The 16607-nt window shown below is 47.3% G+C and overlaps 7 protein-coding genes and 1 non-coding gene across 8 annotated transcripts; 4 read left to right on the top strand and 4 right to left on the bottom strand.

Annotated features, from left to right (window-relative positions):
• Window positions 1–467: 467 nt before the first annotated feature.
• Window positions 468–3049, bottom strand: PADG_06256 (E3 ubiquitin-protein ligase bre1; the record flags this gene model as incomplete). The annotated part of the gene is made up of 6 exons (XM_010763524.1): window positions 468–641; window positions 717–1790; window positions 1849–2396; window positions 2457–2514; window positions 2582–2725; window positions 2858–3049. 6 exons carry the CDS (start codon window positions 3047–3049, stop codon window positions 468–470), a joined length of 2190 nt encoding a protein of 729 aa, XP_010761826.1.
• Window positions 3050–3565: 516 nt separating this feature from the next.
• On the top strand, window positions 3566–5431 carry PADG_06255 (transcription factor TFIIIB subunit BDP1; the record flags this gene model as incomplete). Its single annotated transcript, XM_010763523.1, has 2 exons — window positions 3566–3593; window positions 3654–5431. The coding sequence occupies 2 exons, from the start codon at window positions 3566–3568 to the stop codon at window positions 5429–5431; spliced, it is 1806 nt and encodes a 601-aa protein (XP_010761825.1).
• A 628-nt stretch (window positions 5432–6059) lies between these two features.
• PADG_06254 (uncharacterized protein) lies at window positions 6060–7022 on the top strand (the record flags this gene model as incomplete). The annotated part of the gene is made up of 1 exon (XM_010763522.1): window positions 6060–7022. One exon carries the CDS (start codon window positions 6060–6062, stop codon window positions 7020–7022), a length of 963 nt encoding a protein of 320 aa, XP_010761824.1.
• A 774-nt stretch (window positions 7023–7796) lies between these two features.
• On the top strand, window positions 7797–9407 carry PADG_06253 (ERMES complex subunit MMM1; the record flags this gene model as incomplete). The annotated part of the gene is made up of 2 exons (XM_010763363.1): window positions 7797–7906; window positions 7967–9407. 2 exons carry the CDS (start codon window positions 7797–7799, stop codon window positions 9405–9407), a joined length of 1551 nt encoding a protein of 516 aa, XP_010761665.1.
• A 707-nt stretch (window positions 9408–10114) lies between these two features.
• On the bottom strand, window positions 10115–10897 carry PADG_06252 (acireductone dioxygenase (Ni2+-requiring); the record flags this gene model as incomplete). Its single annotated transcript, XM_010763521.1, has 3 exons — window positions 10115–10249; window positions 10389–10760; window positions 10868–10897. The coding sequence occupies 3 exons, from the start codon at window positions 10895–10897 to the stop codon at window positions 10115–10117; spliced, it is 537 nt and encodes a 178-aa protein (XP_010761823.1).
• A 327-nt stretch (window positions 10898–11224) lies between these two features.
• PADG_06251 (tRNA uridine 5-carboxymethylaminomethyl modification enzyme GidA) lies at window positions 11225–13373 on the top strand (the record flags this gene model as incomplete). Its single annotated transcript, XM_010763520.1, has 2 exons — window positions 11225–11331; window positions 11393–13373. 2 exons carry the CDS (start codon window positions 11225–11227, stop codon window positions 13371–13373), a joined length of 2088 nt encoding a protein of 695 aa, XP_010761822.1.
• Window positions 13374–14090: 717 nt separating this feature from the next.
• On the bottom strand, window positions 14091–16193 carry PADG_06250 (cardiolipin synthase; the record flags this gene model as incomplete). Its single annotated transcript, XM_010763362.1, has 5 exons — window positions 14091–14235; window positions 14905–15169; window positions 15255–15571; window positions 15805–15958; window positions 16073–16193. The coding sequence occupies 5 exons, from the start codon at window positions 16191–16193 to the stop codon at window positions 14091–14093; spliced, it is 1002 nt and encodes a 333-aa protein (XP_010761664.1).
• PADG_12069 lies at window positions 14557–14672 on the bottom strand. The gene has a single exon (XR_007137628.1). It is a non-coding gene; the product is annotated as a 5S ribosomal RNA (ribosomal RNA).
• Window positions 16194–16607: the final 414 nt, after the last annotated feature.

Raw genomic sequence — 16607 nt, 5'->3', positions numbered from 1 at the left:
GGGGGGAAACTTGTTTTTACTTGACAGGGAAAATGAGACCAATGAAGCGGCTAAAAAGAGGCGTAAGAAAACGAAGGCATGAGCCTGTTGAACTTTAATGTAATCAACGACGGTGACAGTCGGGTTGGTGAGGCTACAAAACGCCGTTTTCTCTTTTCTTTTCTTCCCTCTGTACTCCTTTCCTACACAAAAAAACATATGAGAGAGTATTTAGGTCACTAGGACGATTGATTGAAAATAAACACTGGCACCACAGACACCAGGAGTAAATAAAACAAACATTACCAAAGGGTGAAACAAAAAGGGGCGAGTAGAATTTGGAAGAGAAAAGGGTCGTCGAACAGTAACTATAGTACAGGAAAGAAAAATGGTGAATGTAGAACAGAAGAAAGAGCCTGCTGGATGGTGAAAACGTAGGCAGAAATCAAAGTCTTTGTTGTGCGGACAAGAAAGGCAAAAGAAAGATATTAAAGGGTGATATGCATATGGTCATTGCTTCCGAAAGATTTGTTGCAGTTGGGGCATTTTCGTGACCGAGACGTAAGGCGCTCTTCCACACATTCTTTGCAGAAGACATGTCCGCAAGTTTTGATAACGGTGTTTTTGAAATTTCTTCGACAAACTGTACACAACGCGAGGGACTATTAAAGTAAAGAGAAAATTAGTGATTACGCCCCTGTATGCATATTACGGACACAAGTCGCATTAAAACTTACTCTAAGCATCTCATATTCTGAGGATGAATTACCCAAACCTTTATTCCGCCACGACTCCAGACTCTTCTTCGTATCGGCTAAGGTAGATTTGAGACCCTCAATTTCAGTTTCGGCTTTACGACAGGCACTCGTTGCTGATGAGAGGGACGAATCTTTGGTGAGCATCTGCTTTTTCAACTCTGAGACCTGGGAATTTAGCCCTTGGATGACGATATCCGCTTCTGAAAGCTGTTGCCGCGCAGTGTGGTACTGGGAGAGGGTGGTTGTGAGGGTCTCCTTCGTCTCAGAGAGCTGCTTCTCCACGTTGGATACCAGGGAACGCGTTATCGTTTCCGAGTCCTTGAGCTGGGAAACGATATCTGAACTTTTCATATTTTGGATCCGTAATGAGCGCAGTTCAGCATCCCGCGCCTCTTTGCTTTTCATTGCAGCAAAATACTTTTGGTCCGCCTTGGATTTCTCCGCTGTCAACCGCTGAACCTTCTCTTCAAACGCGTTAAGTTCTGCAATCCTTTGCGAAGCAAGCTTGGAGGTTTTGCGGAACGCTGTTTGCATTGAAGCCAACTCCGTATTTAGCATTTCGTATTGCTTGTCCAGTGTTTGATACTTGATCCGTAAATCTTCTAATGGTAAGCCCTCAATACTGGGACTAATATCCTTGACTCCGTCGATCTGAAGTTGCAGTCGCTCTATCTCAGATTCCAATGCACTGATTCGGGATTCCTTTGCCTCTAATAGTTCCTTGGTCTGGATAATTGACGTTCTTTCCAGTTCCTGTGCCGCCTTTCTCATCTGCTGGTCTGCAAGAAGTTCGTCACGGGCATTTCGGATACGGGCAAGATCGGACTCCATTTTGGCAAGCTGGGCTTCTTTTTCTCCGACAGCGGCTTGGGACTCGTTCTCGATTTGAAGTCGATACGCAGTTCTCTCTGCTTGCAATTTTTCTGCTTCTTCACGGAGTTGAACATTGGTTGCCTCTAGATGGTTTATTCGCTTGAGGACGTCCTCGTGTTGTGACTTTAGTTGTTTAAATAGGTCGGTATGGGCATAGTCGTCGTCACATAGATTCGAAAACTGGTTTGTCCGTTAAATTTATGTAGAAAAGCGACCTAAAACGAGTACAGACGCTCACCTTCATATTCAATTCTGTCACCTGGTTTAACAGTCTTGAGTTCTCTGCTTCGAGCTTTTCCAACTGTTCCTTCTGTTTTTCTGAAACTGCAGCAGATCTATTACGGGCTTCCTCTAACTCTACAACTCTATCAGATGGGTCGACCACACCATTAGATGAAGAAGTTTCTTCTTTTTTGGTAGATGAGTTGTCTCCAACCGGTCTTTGCGCTCCAAGAATATATTGTTTTTCCAAGCGCGCTACAGTTAGACTTCTAGCCCGATCAATTTTCTTTTCAGCAACCATATACCTGAGAGACGCGGCATCTAGTCGTTCTTCAAGCTGTTGCTTCTCCATAAGAGTTTTCTCCAACTCCGCAATTGCGACTTTCTCTTCTGCCAACTTTTTGGCGAGCTGGCCTTGTAATTCTACAACTTCAGCGGAGACATTTGCGGGTCGCGAAAACAATTTCGAAATAGTCGCCTTAATATCGTCAGAGCGAGACTGGAGGTGTTTTTCAAAGTTTTCATGATTTGCGAAAAGTAATGCGCTGGGGAAAGGTTTATTATCTATTTAGGGTATCAGTATCAGTTATAAAGCGAGCAACGAACCGGAGAATTTAAATTGACCTTGGTTTTCATTTTCTTCGTTTGGGGCATTGAGCATGAGTTGGACTTCATCGATCAACTACACAGACCGATGTTAGCGTATAGGAAGTCACGGGACATAATCTCGATGGCCAATAAAACCATACCTGTTTAAACCACGCATCGATTATACGGAGGTGGTCGTTTTGATACTCTGTTGTTTTCGATATTTCCTTCAATCTGACTTCCAACATGCTCTTTTCACGTTTATATTCTTGCATCTGACGCCAAATGGCATCTTTTTGAAAGCGCTATTTCCATAACAATTTCGTCAGCATGTTGACCACTGGTTGGCAATGTCTCAAATATTGTCGATATATATGCCTAACAAACGCAGAATACCAAAGCGAACCAAGGCGAACAGAATTAAACGGTCCACTCACTTCCAAGTCATCCTTCCAGGGCATATCAGTGTCAGGGTGAGGTTTAGTTGCCCCATTCAGGGAGGTAGCCTGTTTCTTCAGGGGAGGGCTAGAGTCATTAGGACCATAAGCGGCAGGTCTCTTCCGGTCTTCCATTTTGACGACAAGGCCGGATTCGGCTAAAGGGACGGTTGACGCTTCGACGGCCGGCATCAGGGCATAAGGGGGCACATGGAATTTGCGATCACCGACCTAACAGCCACGGAACGAGGAGCACGAGACCGCAACACACTAGAGAATTGGCAGACTCGGGAATAAAGAATGAGAAGAAGAACTTAATGTGAGATGTATCCTGGCAGCAGAGGGTCAGTGTTGGTGTTGAGCCAGAGCGTGGCGTCTTGAGAAGTTGAAGACGTTGCTAAGAGTTTTGACGAAGAGAAAGAGGGAGTCTTCGGCCCGGCGGATTATCCGTCACAGCCCAATCCGGATTAGCGCATCGTGAAATTATCCACGTGATCACGCCCCCGCTTATCTGTTTCAGGCTAGATCACTGAGTCACGAGATCCAGATTTTTATCAACTTCGACTTTCCCCTCTTTAATTTTCTTTATCAGTGTCAAAGTTTCTAAGGCGTTTCATTGTCTCCAGAGCAGGAGACTTGGGCCAATACAGCTGTCTGGGCCATCTGAATACAATGATATGCTGCAGCTAGATACCCAATTCTGCGACTATGGTTTCCTTTTCTAGCTCTGTGATTAGTGAGTAGGATCTTGTCCGCAATTGCTCCGTACGTAGGGTCATCGCTAATAGTGTTCAAGATAAGTCGGGGAAGAAGTTTGCGCCCAAGGCACCTGTTCGACGTACTGGCGCTTCTTCGGCCGGTGCTGGTTCCGGGAGAGTTAGCGCTGACAGACAGACAACTTTCCAGCCTCCTTCATCCTCCACAGCAGTTGCTCCCGCAGCCCCAACCAAGAGTAACCCGCCTCAAGAACCAACCACCGAACCTCACCCACAACCGCCACAACAACAACAAGAAGGAGAAGAAGAAGAACAAACACAGTCACAACCGGAACCTCCAGCAGAATCACAAGCTCATTCACCTACACTACAACGCGTCCGTGGACCTCAAATCAAATCTACAGCCATCCCAATCCCGGCTCCTCGATGGAGGCCATCTGTCCCGACCATTCAGCAGTCTCCTCCAGCACCATCTCCATCGCAATCCCCAGGCCCACCTACCTCCAAAGCAGCTCCAAGCCCTAGCATTGCCCGTCCAGATGCATTAGCAGATGCGTCACCAGCGACGGTCCTGCAACAGCAACAAAATGACAATCAAAAACCCCCTCTGACCACAGAAAGCGCTCCGAGGAGCCCCAAGCGGCTGAGGGTAGAAGAGCCTTCCGAGAAACAACCAGCACCAGCAAAACGCACCAGGATATCCGTGCCTGTTGCAAAACCCGTTACCAGACCTATATCTCCCCTGCGACAGGAACTCCCCCAGGCCACAGCAGGTAAACAGACGGAGTCATCTGAACCTCAAGCTGGCCCTACAGCAGCAAAATGTACTCCAAAAAGGGCTGCCAAACCCCCAGCAAAAGAGAATCGGTCCGCTGAAAAGGTTTCAGAAGATGACACCGCCGCTGACACCCAGAGAAAGCCTCGTGCTCGCAGGAAACGCCAACCTACACCGGAAGATGCGGAGTTAATTGAAATTTCGCCTACCATCGTAAAAATGGCAGATTTATGCAGGGATCTACGCACAGGGAAAAAATCAAGACGGGAAATGGAACTACAAAATATGGAGTTGACAGAGCTTGCGATAAAACAAAGGGAGCGTGAGGAGCGGATTAGAAACGGGCCAAAATCGCCCAAAGCCGGGTCCGCTGATAGATGTCTTGATGGCAATCTGGATCGAGCTGAGGCAGCCTCCCTTGGAGGCCCACAGATGCGCATTGTCAATGGAGAGATCGTCGTTGATGCCGCCTCTCTACAAATCGATCGCCACGCTAACGCCGCAAGAAACGAAGGGGACATGGAAGAAGTTGAAGAAAACCCACTAACCAAAAGGATCAACGCGGCCTCATTCGGCAAGCGAACAAAGGTAGAATCCTGGGACGCAGACATGACCGATCTCTTCTACCGTGGCCTGCGGATGTTTGGGACCGATTTCATGATGATAAGCAAGATGTTTCCGGGCCGCTCGCGGCGACAGATCAAACTGAAATTCTCTAATGAGGAGCGCCGATACCCGGAGCGCATCAAGGAGACGCTGCTGGGACCGCGAGAACCGGTGGATATGGTAACGTATTCTGAAATGACGAACACCGTTTACGATGATCCGCGTGTTATTGAGAGGGAGCTGGATGAGGAGAAGAAGCGGATTGAGGCCGAGCATGCGAAGGAGAAGGAGGCGCGGGAAGAACAGATGCGAAATCCTGGTGGCGGGTCGAACATAGCTGGGCCGTCGGATTTGAATGTGTTACCTAGTATTGAGAATGGCACTGATGGGGCCAGGGAGAAGAAGCGCGCGCATAAGTTTGGAGGGGGGCCAGAGGAGATTCTTGGGACGATTGATGATATTACAGTTTCTGCGTAGGGAGAAAAATGGAGGGAGTTCGAGTTTGAACTTGTGCCTATGTTCAATTCTTTACATCCAACGTATTTATCTATATATTAATGTAAATATATAGGTCAGAGAAGAGGCAATTGAATGTTGCAACTTCGTGAGGAATACTCCAAGGAACATATAGTTGTGATACTCCCTTTCCCTCTCACAATCTATGCCGGACTGCCATCTGCATATCTTCGAATCAACACGGAACTAGAATGAGTAAACAAATATTATTGTTGTAAAGAAATTCAAAGAAGTTCCTATCTATTTAGATAATTGGTGAGTTATCCATATTTGTATGAATATCTACTTAGGGCTGCTTCATAGGCGGCCCGGCGGCGTCGACCCTAGCGAATATTTGAAGTTGCATAGTTGGCAACAAAGTTTAGCCTTGAGTGTCTATGTAATATAACTAGTTATATGTCTGCCTAATGCCGAGGTGCATAAAATTTAAAACCTCCACATCTATGGATATATCTGTTCGGTTCTCAAACCATGTCTTTTACATCAGTAGTAAACTTATATACACCTATTCTACAGATCAACGCATCTGCTCAACACCTTCTCCCAACAATAAGATAAAACAATAGTTAACTATGCCAACCTCCTAAAAATGACGCGCACCCATCCAACTCTCCTCTCCTTCCTGCTCTTCCCTCTCATCCTCCTCCTTGCCCTCCCCCAAACCCACGCCTATAACCCCGCCAAAGCCCCCAACTCCAGAGACGCTGTCCGCCTCTCATCCATCAAATCCCTAACCCTCTACGCAAACCGCAAAACTACCCACCGCCGCCTCCCCGCTATCCAACAACTAACCTGCATCGGCCCTTCGAAAAAGATATGTGCGCTCTACACTCCCGATGTCATGCGCTGCACAAACCAAGGCCACGGCTACGATGAGAATGACATCCAGTGGACGTGCACGGCGCAGTTGCCGCCGGAGTTTAAGCTGGGGAGCACCGATGTTATCTACGAGGGGTATCGGGATGCGAAGGACCCGTGGGTGCTTAGGGGTAGTGGTGGGGTGGAGTATCAGCTGTTATTAACGGAGAGGGGAGAGGCGAAGTATGGAAAGCTTGTGGCTGGAGGCTGGTTTGAGGGTTGGAGCGGAGGTGGAGGTGGCTGGTTGCGTTTACTGGGGGAGCTGTTGTTTTTCGTTTTCTTTGTCGGGGTGCTGGCGGCTATTGTGCTGGCGGCTTTGGGTTGTATTGATGGCGTTCGCCGGGGGGGTGGTGGACAGAGGAGGGGTGGTGGCTTGGGGTGGGGTGGATGGGGACCGGGATGGGGACCCGGAGGAGGAGGTGGATGGGGCGGATGGAATGATCCACCGCCTCCATATGACTATCCGGGATACAGAAAGCAGGAGTCATGGAGGCCTGGTTTCTGGACGGGTGCAGCAGCGGGGAGTGCGGCAGGGTATGCCATGGGGAGACAAAGTGGGTCGAGGTCGGGATCAGGATGGGGATGGGGGTCGAATAGAGCGGAAAGCTCAAGGGGCAGCTCTTCTCGTCCGTCGTTTTCACCTTCTTCCTCTACGTTGGAGAGTACCGGGTTTGGGTCTACAAGACGGCGGTAAGATGTGGCTAGTACGGGATGGACTAGACTACTGTATATATATATATGAAGAAATCGATGGGGATTCTCTTTTGGTCCGACTGATGACTAGAAGATACATGAATCGAGTATTGCATTTTAACAACTCAATTTTATGCCGTCTATAGCATAGGATGCGCTTGGCACCTCTGATATATAACTGGCCTCGGGTTTGAGGACCTATGTTGACATTTATAGGTTGACTGCTTGAATCTCTCCAGATGCGCCTACAAGTAAAGAGAAGAGATCATAAGTCCGATACTGAGTCGACAATTTGCAGACCAGAAGGAGAATAACGTGGATGTTCCTGGTGATCAAAAACTGGATTTCAATAGACAAGAGTACGGAGTAAGATGATGTCAAAGAGCCTCTTGGACTGAATTCTCCCGCAAGATACTCTTAAAGGGTCAATTCCCGTCATGAGGGATAAGATAGCTAAGAACATAAAAACGATACTGTATCGGACAAATGATAACCAAATAAATATATGAAAGAAATAAACAACAAAAATACGTCTGGGCTATTAAAAAAAGTGGGGGGAAATCGAATGACGTAGTCAGATATCACGTGTATTAGATGCCAAGAGATAAGATGATCTGATAACTTTATTTCTGCTCATCACGTCCAAAAGCCAACAAATGATTATCAACAATACAAAGGACAACTCAGTTTTCCACTGCCACAAACATGAGATGTCCAAATCCCCATTGATATGGAACTGCACACAATCTACAATATCCCTTACTGGCTTGCTAGAATGGCGGGGTCTACAAGTGCTAGTCTTCAGACTCCTTATTTTCCTAGCTCGACCCAGATTAACCCTGTACGCGTAGATCACACCCTACCATTACCGCCCGCCCAGCCGTCGTACGTATCGTCTCCTTCCCCCGTATTGAACTTTTTAACTATTCTGACTTCTCCTCACAGACTCTCCTTTACTCAAGGCCTCCTAGTTGGCCAGCTCTCCGTAGTGCTGCTTATCGGAGCATTTATCAAGTTCTTCATATTCGGCGAGGCCCCTCCCCCTCCATCCCGCGGCCTCTCCAATCGGACCAGTACCCATCCACGTTCCTATTCCATTAATGCAGCCTCTACAGATTCCAGTCCGCGACTACTAAGAGAAAAACCCTCCACCTCCAACATACTCCGCCCCGTCCCCTCATCCTCCACAAATACCCGCTCCATCCTTAGGAAAACATACTACAGTGCTACGCCTACACATCCCACCCCCAAACATGGCCGACCACGGCTGTACCACTCCTCCCACCAGCCGGAGTCTCTGGACTGGTTTAACGTTCTGATTGCACAGACTATCGCCCAGTATCGACAAACAGCCTATATCCTTAAGGACTCTCCCACATCCTCAATCCTGGCCTCCCTATCCGAAACACTCAATAATCCAGAGAAAAAGCCATCTTTCATCGACATCATCAAAGTGACAGACATATCCCTGGGCGAGGAATTCCCCATATTTAGCAACTGCCGCGTCATCGCCGTCGAGGACCCCAATTCTGATGGTGGACGCCTACAGGCGCTCATGGACGTTGACCTAAGTGACGACAACCTCTCCCTTGCAATCGAAACTTCCCTTCTTCTAAATTACCCAAAACCCTTCTCCGCCGTCCTCCCCGTTGCCCTCGCCGTCTCCGTCGTCCGCTTCTCTGGCACGCTCTGCATATCCTTCGTTCCCGGTCCCCGAACCTCGGACCAAACCATGTCTCCCATCCCAACCCCACACGACACAACCTCAGAGGCAATCGACGACCAAAGTTCCGATCAATCAAGCCCCGCTCAAAATCCCGATGGACCCAAGGATGCCCATGCAAACACTAGCAACACCACGGACGCAAGCAGCAAACACGGCATCCCAAAAACAAGCCTCGCTTTCTCCTTCCTACCCGACTACCGCCTCGACCTTTCTGTCCGCTCCCTCATAGGCTCCCGCAGCCGCCTCCAGGACGTGCCGAAGGTAGCGCAGCTCGTCGAAGCGCGCGTGCAATCCTGGTTTGAAGAGCGGGTTGTAGAGCCGCGTGTGCAGGTAGTGGGATTGCCTAATATTTGGCCGCGGATGGGTAGGACTGGGTTACGGAGTAGTCAGGAAGAGCCGGAGGCAGGGTCTGGGTCGGTTGAGATTCCGGTCATGACCTCTCCGGGGACCGATGGGGTTAGTGGTGGTGGAGGAGGGGGAGGGAGTATGAGAGGGATCGATCGGGGTTTGTCTGGGAGGGAGGTGGGGTATGAGGCGCTGCGATTTCGGCATGCTGCCTGTGGTGGCCATCAGAATCAGAGCGGGAGAGACGGGGGGCGAGGTGGTAATGAGCAGTTTGCAATGCCGGGTTCGATGCCGGATACGGTAACTGAGACGTGATATGATGAGCAGCGTAGATAGTTGGAGAGATGTGCTGATTGTCAGTTGCTTGCATTGAATTGGGTGTTGTGTGTTTGTTCATATTTATCATGCCTGACTATCGAGCAAGTATCATGATGTGCATCTTTCTTGGCCTCTGTACATATATATATCTAACAATTTCCTGTTACTTTGCCTTGTTTTATTACTTTATGGACAGATTCAAGAATATAATTGACATGAAATAGTCAAGTTTGATCATCACTTCAATCCGAGCATTTTTGCATGCCGAGTTGAATATGTTCTGAGAAATTAAGCAGTGACAACAATGATGCGACTAAATAATTTATCATCATATTGATTGACCCAAGACCTGATATCTTTTTCCTACCCAAATGCAAAAATAAATTCACTTATTACTCATGGCCGTATAAACTTCAAGATAAATCACCCCAGTGTCCCATTTCCCATCATAATTCTATCCTAGTAATAAATAATTCGTCACGAAAACCGCTTTAAATCATAGCCATACAATGAATAGCAGCATAAAAATCATCTCTTAAAACTTTAACCGGCAATAGATATCAGGTCGATTTCTCTGTTATGACGATGGATAATAAGCCCGGAAAAGCAAAAATTTTCACTCATATGCCAGTGAGCCTTCATAGAGAAATTTCACGGGTTGTGGCCTTAAAAGGAAAGATCTCAAACCAATGAGAAACTGCTAATCAGGTTGCAACTGGTTGACGGGAAATGAGGGTCTCGACGTATGATTTGCGATGTTTATTTGTTTCGAGTTCCGGATCACGGTTTAGAGGAGTCCATTTAGGTTCGTCTTGGAAGAGACGCATGGCTTTGACGTACTGTCGTTTCAAAACGGATGGGGGATATGGTTAGCCCGATATCCATATCCGTATCCATATTCATGTGCACACACTCTCTCCACATCATATATCCAACCCACAAAAGCCAGTTAACATAGGGAAAAGAGTGAGGACTCACATTATTCTCATCTGTTGTAAATCGATGATAAATCCCCGCCGGCAGAATGATCAAATCCCCCTTCCCTAGCCGAATACGTACCCACTCATCATCCTTGCTCCGCACATCAAAAAATCCCTCCCCATCAAGTATATACCGAATCTCCTCATCCTCATGCAGATGCTCGTGGAAAAACATCTTCACTTTCTCCTCGTACACCGCACCCATTTTCTCGGGGGAAACGACGATCTCATCACGGTTCTTGTAGCCGCGTTCCTTGGCCAGGGCGTCTACGTCATCTACGGTGGGGAAGTGCCGGTAGAGTACGCCTACAGTGGCGAGGTATGCAGGGTCAACGGCACGGCCGGAGTCGTGGGGGAGCCGTTGGTCACCCTGCGCAATAAATGTTAGTTGAGGGTTGGATTTGATGGATATATATCTCCGCGTAGCACAGCATGGCCCGCAGGTGGGCATGGAGGGGCAGCTATCAGTTCACGTACTGGTTGGTTATCGTACCAGTATGCCTTCATTTTGGTGAAAGTCAAGGAGATGGTGATGACAGGCTGTCCAGGATATACTTAGAGAGATGTATAAGTAAAGCGGGGAATATTGAAGAGGGGATGAGGTGACGTTTGCTATATGGATCAGAATATCATCTGTACGGGCGATGATTGGCCGGAGCAGCTTAATAAGCCCTCGTCAGATGTAAATCACGTGATTTTATATATTTCTCCATAATAATTACGATTATTTTTTCAAACGACGACCACGACGAGGATAGAGAGGAAACAAGACAGCGAATTCTCCAGATGGATCAGACATTGGTGGGATATCTGCATTGATACCCCCTGGTTGCGATGTACCTGAGAACGCGGTCTTCTGCAACGCTCCGCTGGGCTGGCATTCCACGCTCAAAACCATATCGAGTTGTCAGAAGTTTCGCAACTGTAAGCAGCGATGCGCAGTGAGTTTCGCTATTGACTCCAAGTTATTTTATTGGCAGTTAACTAACATGACAATTTTAGGCCTTATGATGTCGTTGTCATCGGGGGCGGTCATGCCGGTTCAGAAGCATGCGCCGCTGCGGCGCGATTGGGAGCGCGGACCGCCCTCGTAACACCTTCACGCTCGAACATTGGGGTCTGTTCATGCAATCCTAGTATCGGAGGAATTGGAAAGGGAACCATGATACGTGAGATTGACGCTTTAGACGGACTGGCGGGTGACGTTGCGGACAAGGCTGGGATCCAGTTTCGGATATTGAACAGGTCGAAAGGAGAGGCTGTTTGGGGACCCAGAGCACAGATCGATCGCATATTATATCGGAAACATATGCTGGAGAAATTGAGCACTACGCCTGGTTTGAGCATTGTAGAGGGGAAAGTAGGGGATATTATTCTTTCGAGGGAGGGTTTAGCGGCGGGATCTCAGGGGAAAATTATTGGTGTGCGGCTGGAATCTGGTGAGGTGATACCGACCGGACGAGTGGTTATTACTACAGGTACATTCCTTGGTGGCGAAATACATATTGGACTCGACGTATTTCCCTCCGGTCGGATGGGAGAAGCAGCCACATTTGGATTGAGTAAGTCCCTACGGGAGGCTGGGTTCCAGCTTGGTCGTTTGAAAACCGGCACTCCTCCTCGAATAGAAAAGAAGTCGATAGACTTCTCGAACCTCGAAGTCCATCCAGGAGACTCTCCACCTGTTCCATTTTCATATCTTAACAAGAGAGTAGCTGTCAACGACGAAGATCAACTCCCTTGCTGGTCTACTTATACCAATGAGGTATCTCACCAAATCGTCAGGGACAACCTTGACAAATCTGTCCATATTCGAGAAACTGTAAAAGGGCCTCGATATTGCCCTTCTCTTGAGTCTAAAATTATTCGATTTAAAGATAAAAAAAGACACATTGTCTGGTTAGAGCCAGAGGGATTTGCCCCTAATGAGGTTATCTACCCCAATGGCATCTCCATGACAATTCCCTCTGATGCCCAACTTGCTTTACTTCGCACAATACCTGGACTCGAGAATGCCCACATGCTCCAAGCCGGCTACGGGGTGGAATACGACTATGTTGATCCGCGCTCTCTCCGACCAACACTAGAAACCAAACTTATCAGTGGACTCTATCTCGCAGGTCAGATCAACGGCACAACTGGTTATGAAGAAGCCGCAGGTCAAGGCATTCTAGCCGGTATCAACGCCGGCTTGGCCTCTCAATCCAAACCCCCCTTCATCCTCTCCCGCTCAGACGGCTTCATCGGCATCATGGTCGACGATCTAATCACCAAAGGCGTCTCGGAGCCATACCGCATGTTCACCGCTCGCAGTGAATATCGCATTTCCACCCGCTCCGATAATGCCGATCTCCGCCTAACCGCCCGCGGCCGCGAGATCGGTGCCGTCGGCGATAGACGCTGGAACCACTTCAGCCAAGTCGAAGCGCAAATCACCGAACTACGAACACTGCTCGAGAACACCAAGTTCCCGTCAGCGCTGTGGTCGCGCAAGGGCTTCGGCGTACACGGTGACAACAATCTCCGGTCCGCCTTCGATCTCCTCCGTCTAAATGATACTTCCATAGACGACATTATCCCGCACATCGAATCAGGCAGCGGGAGAACATATACGCCCCTATCCTTCACGTCAGAGATAAAACACCGCGTCGCAATCGAGGGCCGCTATGCACCTTATATTAAAATCCACGCAGACAAAGCGCGCAGTTTCGAGAAAGATGAATCTCTGCTGCTCCCGCCTGATATGGACTATGGGCAAGTGGTTGGCTTGAGTTATGAGGAGAGAGCCGCATTGGAACGGGTCCGGCCAGAGAACATAGGCATGGCGCGAAGGATTGAGGGGATGACGCCTGTTGCTGCGTTGAGGTTGTTAGTGCATGTTCGCAGGAACTGGAAAGGCCAAGGGCGGGGAGAGTCGTCCTTGAAGGCTGAGGAGGAGCTCGATGTCTCGGATGAGGCGACGCGTGTTGCGTCTTCGATGTGATCCTTTCTCCTGCGGTGAATATCCCTCGCATTTTGTTAATGTGTGTTGTATGCGTAAGGCTCCCATTTTGTTTTTGTTACATTTTCCAACAGCGTTCCCATCCCTTTTTTGGTGTTTGTGAATTTCTGCTAAAACGGCCTGGGGTTCATTTTGGAAAGTTTAGAGACTTGTAATTAGATTTTTCATTTGGAAGAGCATTAAACTCGTCGTGAGTGTCGTTTACATGATTCCCATATTTGCTTTGGTGTTTTCAAAGCGACGATTTATGTATGTATAGTAGTATCATTGGATCGATGAAAGGATCCTTAGAGATATATCAGGTTGCAAATATGATGTTTAATTGAAAGATTTCCTATTCAATATATGTACGTAGTTGTAGAAATGATGCAAATTATCACATTAGCATATTTCACACTTAGTCTGACATGCTTTGAGTGTTCTTGTCCAGCACCTATGGAGACAAATAGATATATTTTGTAATGCGACAATGGACAAGTCCCCGAACTCCAAAAGATGGAAAGGAAAGCTGGCCAACAGGAGATACACACCGCAACCAAATAGATATAGCGCTACAATCAAAATTCAAAAATGCTACACAAAGATAAAAATAAATAAAAATAAAAATCCTATCACCATGCAATTCAACACCCATGTTCCCCAGAAGCAGGTCACAAATTCGAACTTCTACACACCTGAGCAAAAACAGGACTCCTGCTGCTATTTCTTCTCAATCTTCTCTTCCTCTTCCTTCTGCTTCAAAGCTAGTCTCGTTTCAATCTCCTCCGACGTAAGGATCCTAACTGCATCTTTGGAATAGATGTAGCTTGCCCCTGACCAGATGGTGGTGCCGGCGACGACGTATCTTTTTTAGGATGCGGGTTAGCTATTCGCATTTATGGTTGCATCTCCTTCTCTTAAGGTCAATATAGGAATAAATCAAAGTGGAATTGAAAGAGACACAAATCTTGGGTTCGAATGACAAGTACCGTGCAAGGTTGGGATGTTAAATGGCACGTGACCATGTTTTGGGTCGCCTCAATCTAAAAGTGTTGGAACGATTAATGAAGGAAGATAAGGGGGAATAATGAAAGAAAAATAGTCAAAGGAAAGGAGATGAAACAACAATCGAGGTCTGCATTTGAGAGATGCAAAAGAGGAATCCGTAAGAAAAATTACCTCTAAAAACATACGACAGCCGGGATTCGCTGGTGGTCACCCACCCAACTACTAACCGGCCGGCGAGTGGCTTAAGTACGGCTGAGCGGACGGGAAGCCCTGTTTTCCACTCCCTGTGGTCGTATGTGTCTGTTCCTTTCTGCACAGGGTATTTATTGCGACAAGCGGGTGTCGTTCCACTTGTGGGGTAAAAAAAAAAAAAGAAGAAAAAAAAATCATAAAGAATGGGAAAAGGGAAAAGGTAAGTTGAGATAAAATGAAAATGATAACAAAAACTTGAACAAAGGAAAACGACCAAGAAAGAGATGTTGGAATCTTCTGCTAAAATAGTCTGAAAAAGAAAGGTTTGACTTACTGCAAACCGGTCATTCCTTCGTGTAAATGCCAAGCAGTCAGAATCGCTTCCGGCACAACTGGAATGGCCATCGCAGATCCAATCAGGAGAAGCTGCAAAGCCGTATTCACCTTTGATATCGCCGTTGGCTTCACCTCGGCAGATGGGAGAGAAAAGTCCCAATATCTTGCCATTGTCTTGGGCTGTGGCAGAGATATCCATCTGTAGTATATGGCGGAAATGGCCAATCCGACGTCGCGGGCAAGAATGAGTGCGGCGAGCCACACTGTGAGGTTTTCATGTCAATATATTATATTTATTTTCTAGACGGTCTGAAAGCATAGAGTGTTTTGGAGAATTAGAATCCGTACCTGGTATAGCAGACTTGACAGCTAGACAGATAACTCCTATTGTCATAAGTGTTTTATCTGCCATTGGGTCAATAACCGTGCCAACAACCGTTTTCTGGTTGAATTTCCTTGCGATGTAGCCGTCGACGAGATCCGTGATGGAAGCATAGGCAAAGAGTGAGAGGGCAAGTGTGTCATAAGAATGGAGGATGCAGTATCCAATTACAGGTGCAGCGGCCAGGCGGGAAAAGGTTAGGACATTGGGAATCGTGTAGATGTTTTCGTGAACTGGGAGGGGAAGACGGGAGAGAAGCCTTGCAGTTTTTGATCCTGGGCCGCTGTGTGTCAAGACGTTAGTTTATGTCTGTTCGGCTACAGATGGCTCCGAATTATACGGGGTGGAATCTATTTAGGTAGGATGCTGAAATGTAGGGGGGGTGTTTATTTCATCGGAATGTATTTTACCATGATCCATCGAAGGATTGATGTTATTTATATAGAGGCGCGAGAGTGTACAAGAGCTCAAGAGAAATTGGTACAACTACTCCGCAGATATCAAAATTCTACTTACATGTTCTGTTGTTTTTTGTCGTCATTACCTTCTCCCGATGACCGCTCCGTGCTCATAAATCTCCCCCTTGAAGGTATCCAATTCAGAGGGATTATTTGACCCCGATCTAGAGGAGGTTTAGAAACAGCGGTTGAAAATGGTCTACTAATTAACGCTGTATCAGATCAAGTAAAAAGTCCACAAAGCAGGTGTATATATGCAGTTCAATAAAAATAACATCAGACCGTGGTGATAAGCCCCTAACTTTCCATTAGAGATTTTGACTTACCTTGACATCGCTGCACAGCCTGAAGAACGTGAGGTTGTTTCCACGCAGACACGCGTAAGCTCTCCAGGAAAATTCGAGTCGTAGCATAGACGTGGTCGACAAATTCCTCGGTTTGACGCATGAATCAAGCGAGAACCGAGGGGGGGCCGTCCCGTCATGCGGTGAAGAACTCTCCCCCAACACCGAAGGTGAGGAAACGATTGAGAACTGATTCGAGATGTCCATGACAGGGGAATTAACGACGACGTGCTAGCCATTCTGTAGATAGCTAAGTAGCCAAAGGAGATACGCAAATGAGACTTTTCGGGGGCTTTCTTATGTTCTGCTGTTTATTTTATCAGCCCTCCTCGCCTCAGGGATCCGGAGGTTGCAAAATTGAGAACATGCACAGATCCACTAGTAATTTAGAAGGGGAAAAAAAATAAAGAAAGAAATAGATAGAAGCATCAGCTCAGAATAGACAAGAATTCCTTATATGCTAGGATATATTCCGCTGACTTGAGAAGCGAAAAATCGCCCTAGACACGAATCATGG

The sequence above is a fragment of the Paracoccidioides brasiliensis genome (assembly GCF_000150735.1).
Source record: "Paracoccidioides brasiliensis Pb18 unplaced genomic scaffold supercont2.8, whole genome shotgun sequence".
NCBI classification, from domain to species: Eukaryota; Fungi; Ascomycota; class Eurotiomycetes; order Onygenales; family Ajellomycetaceae; genus Paracoccidioides; species Paracoccidioides brasiliensis.
This window is presented reverse-complemented; position numbering and strand designations above follow the sequence as displayed.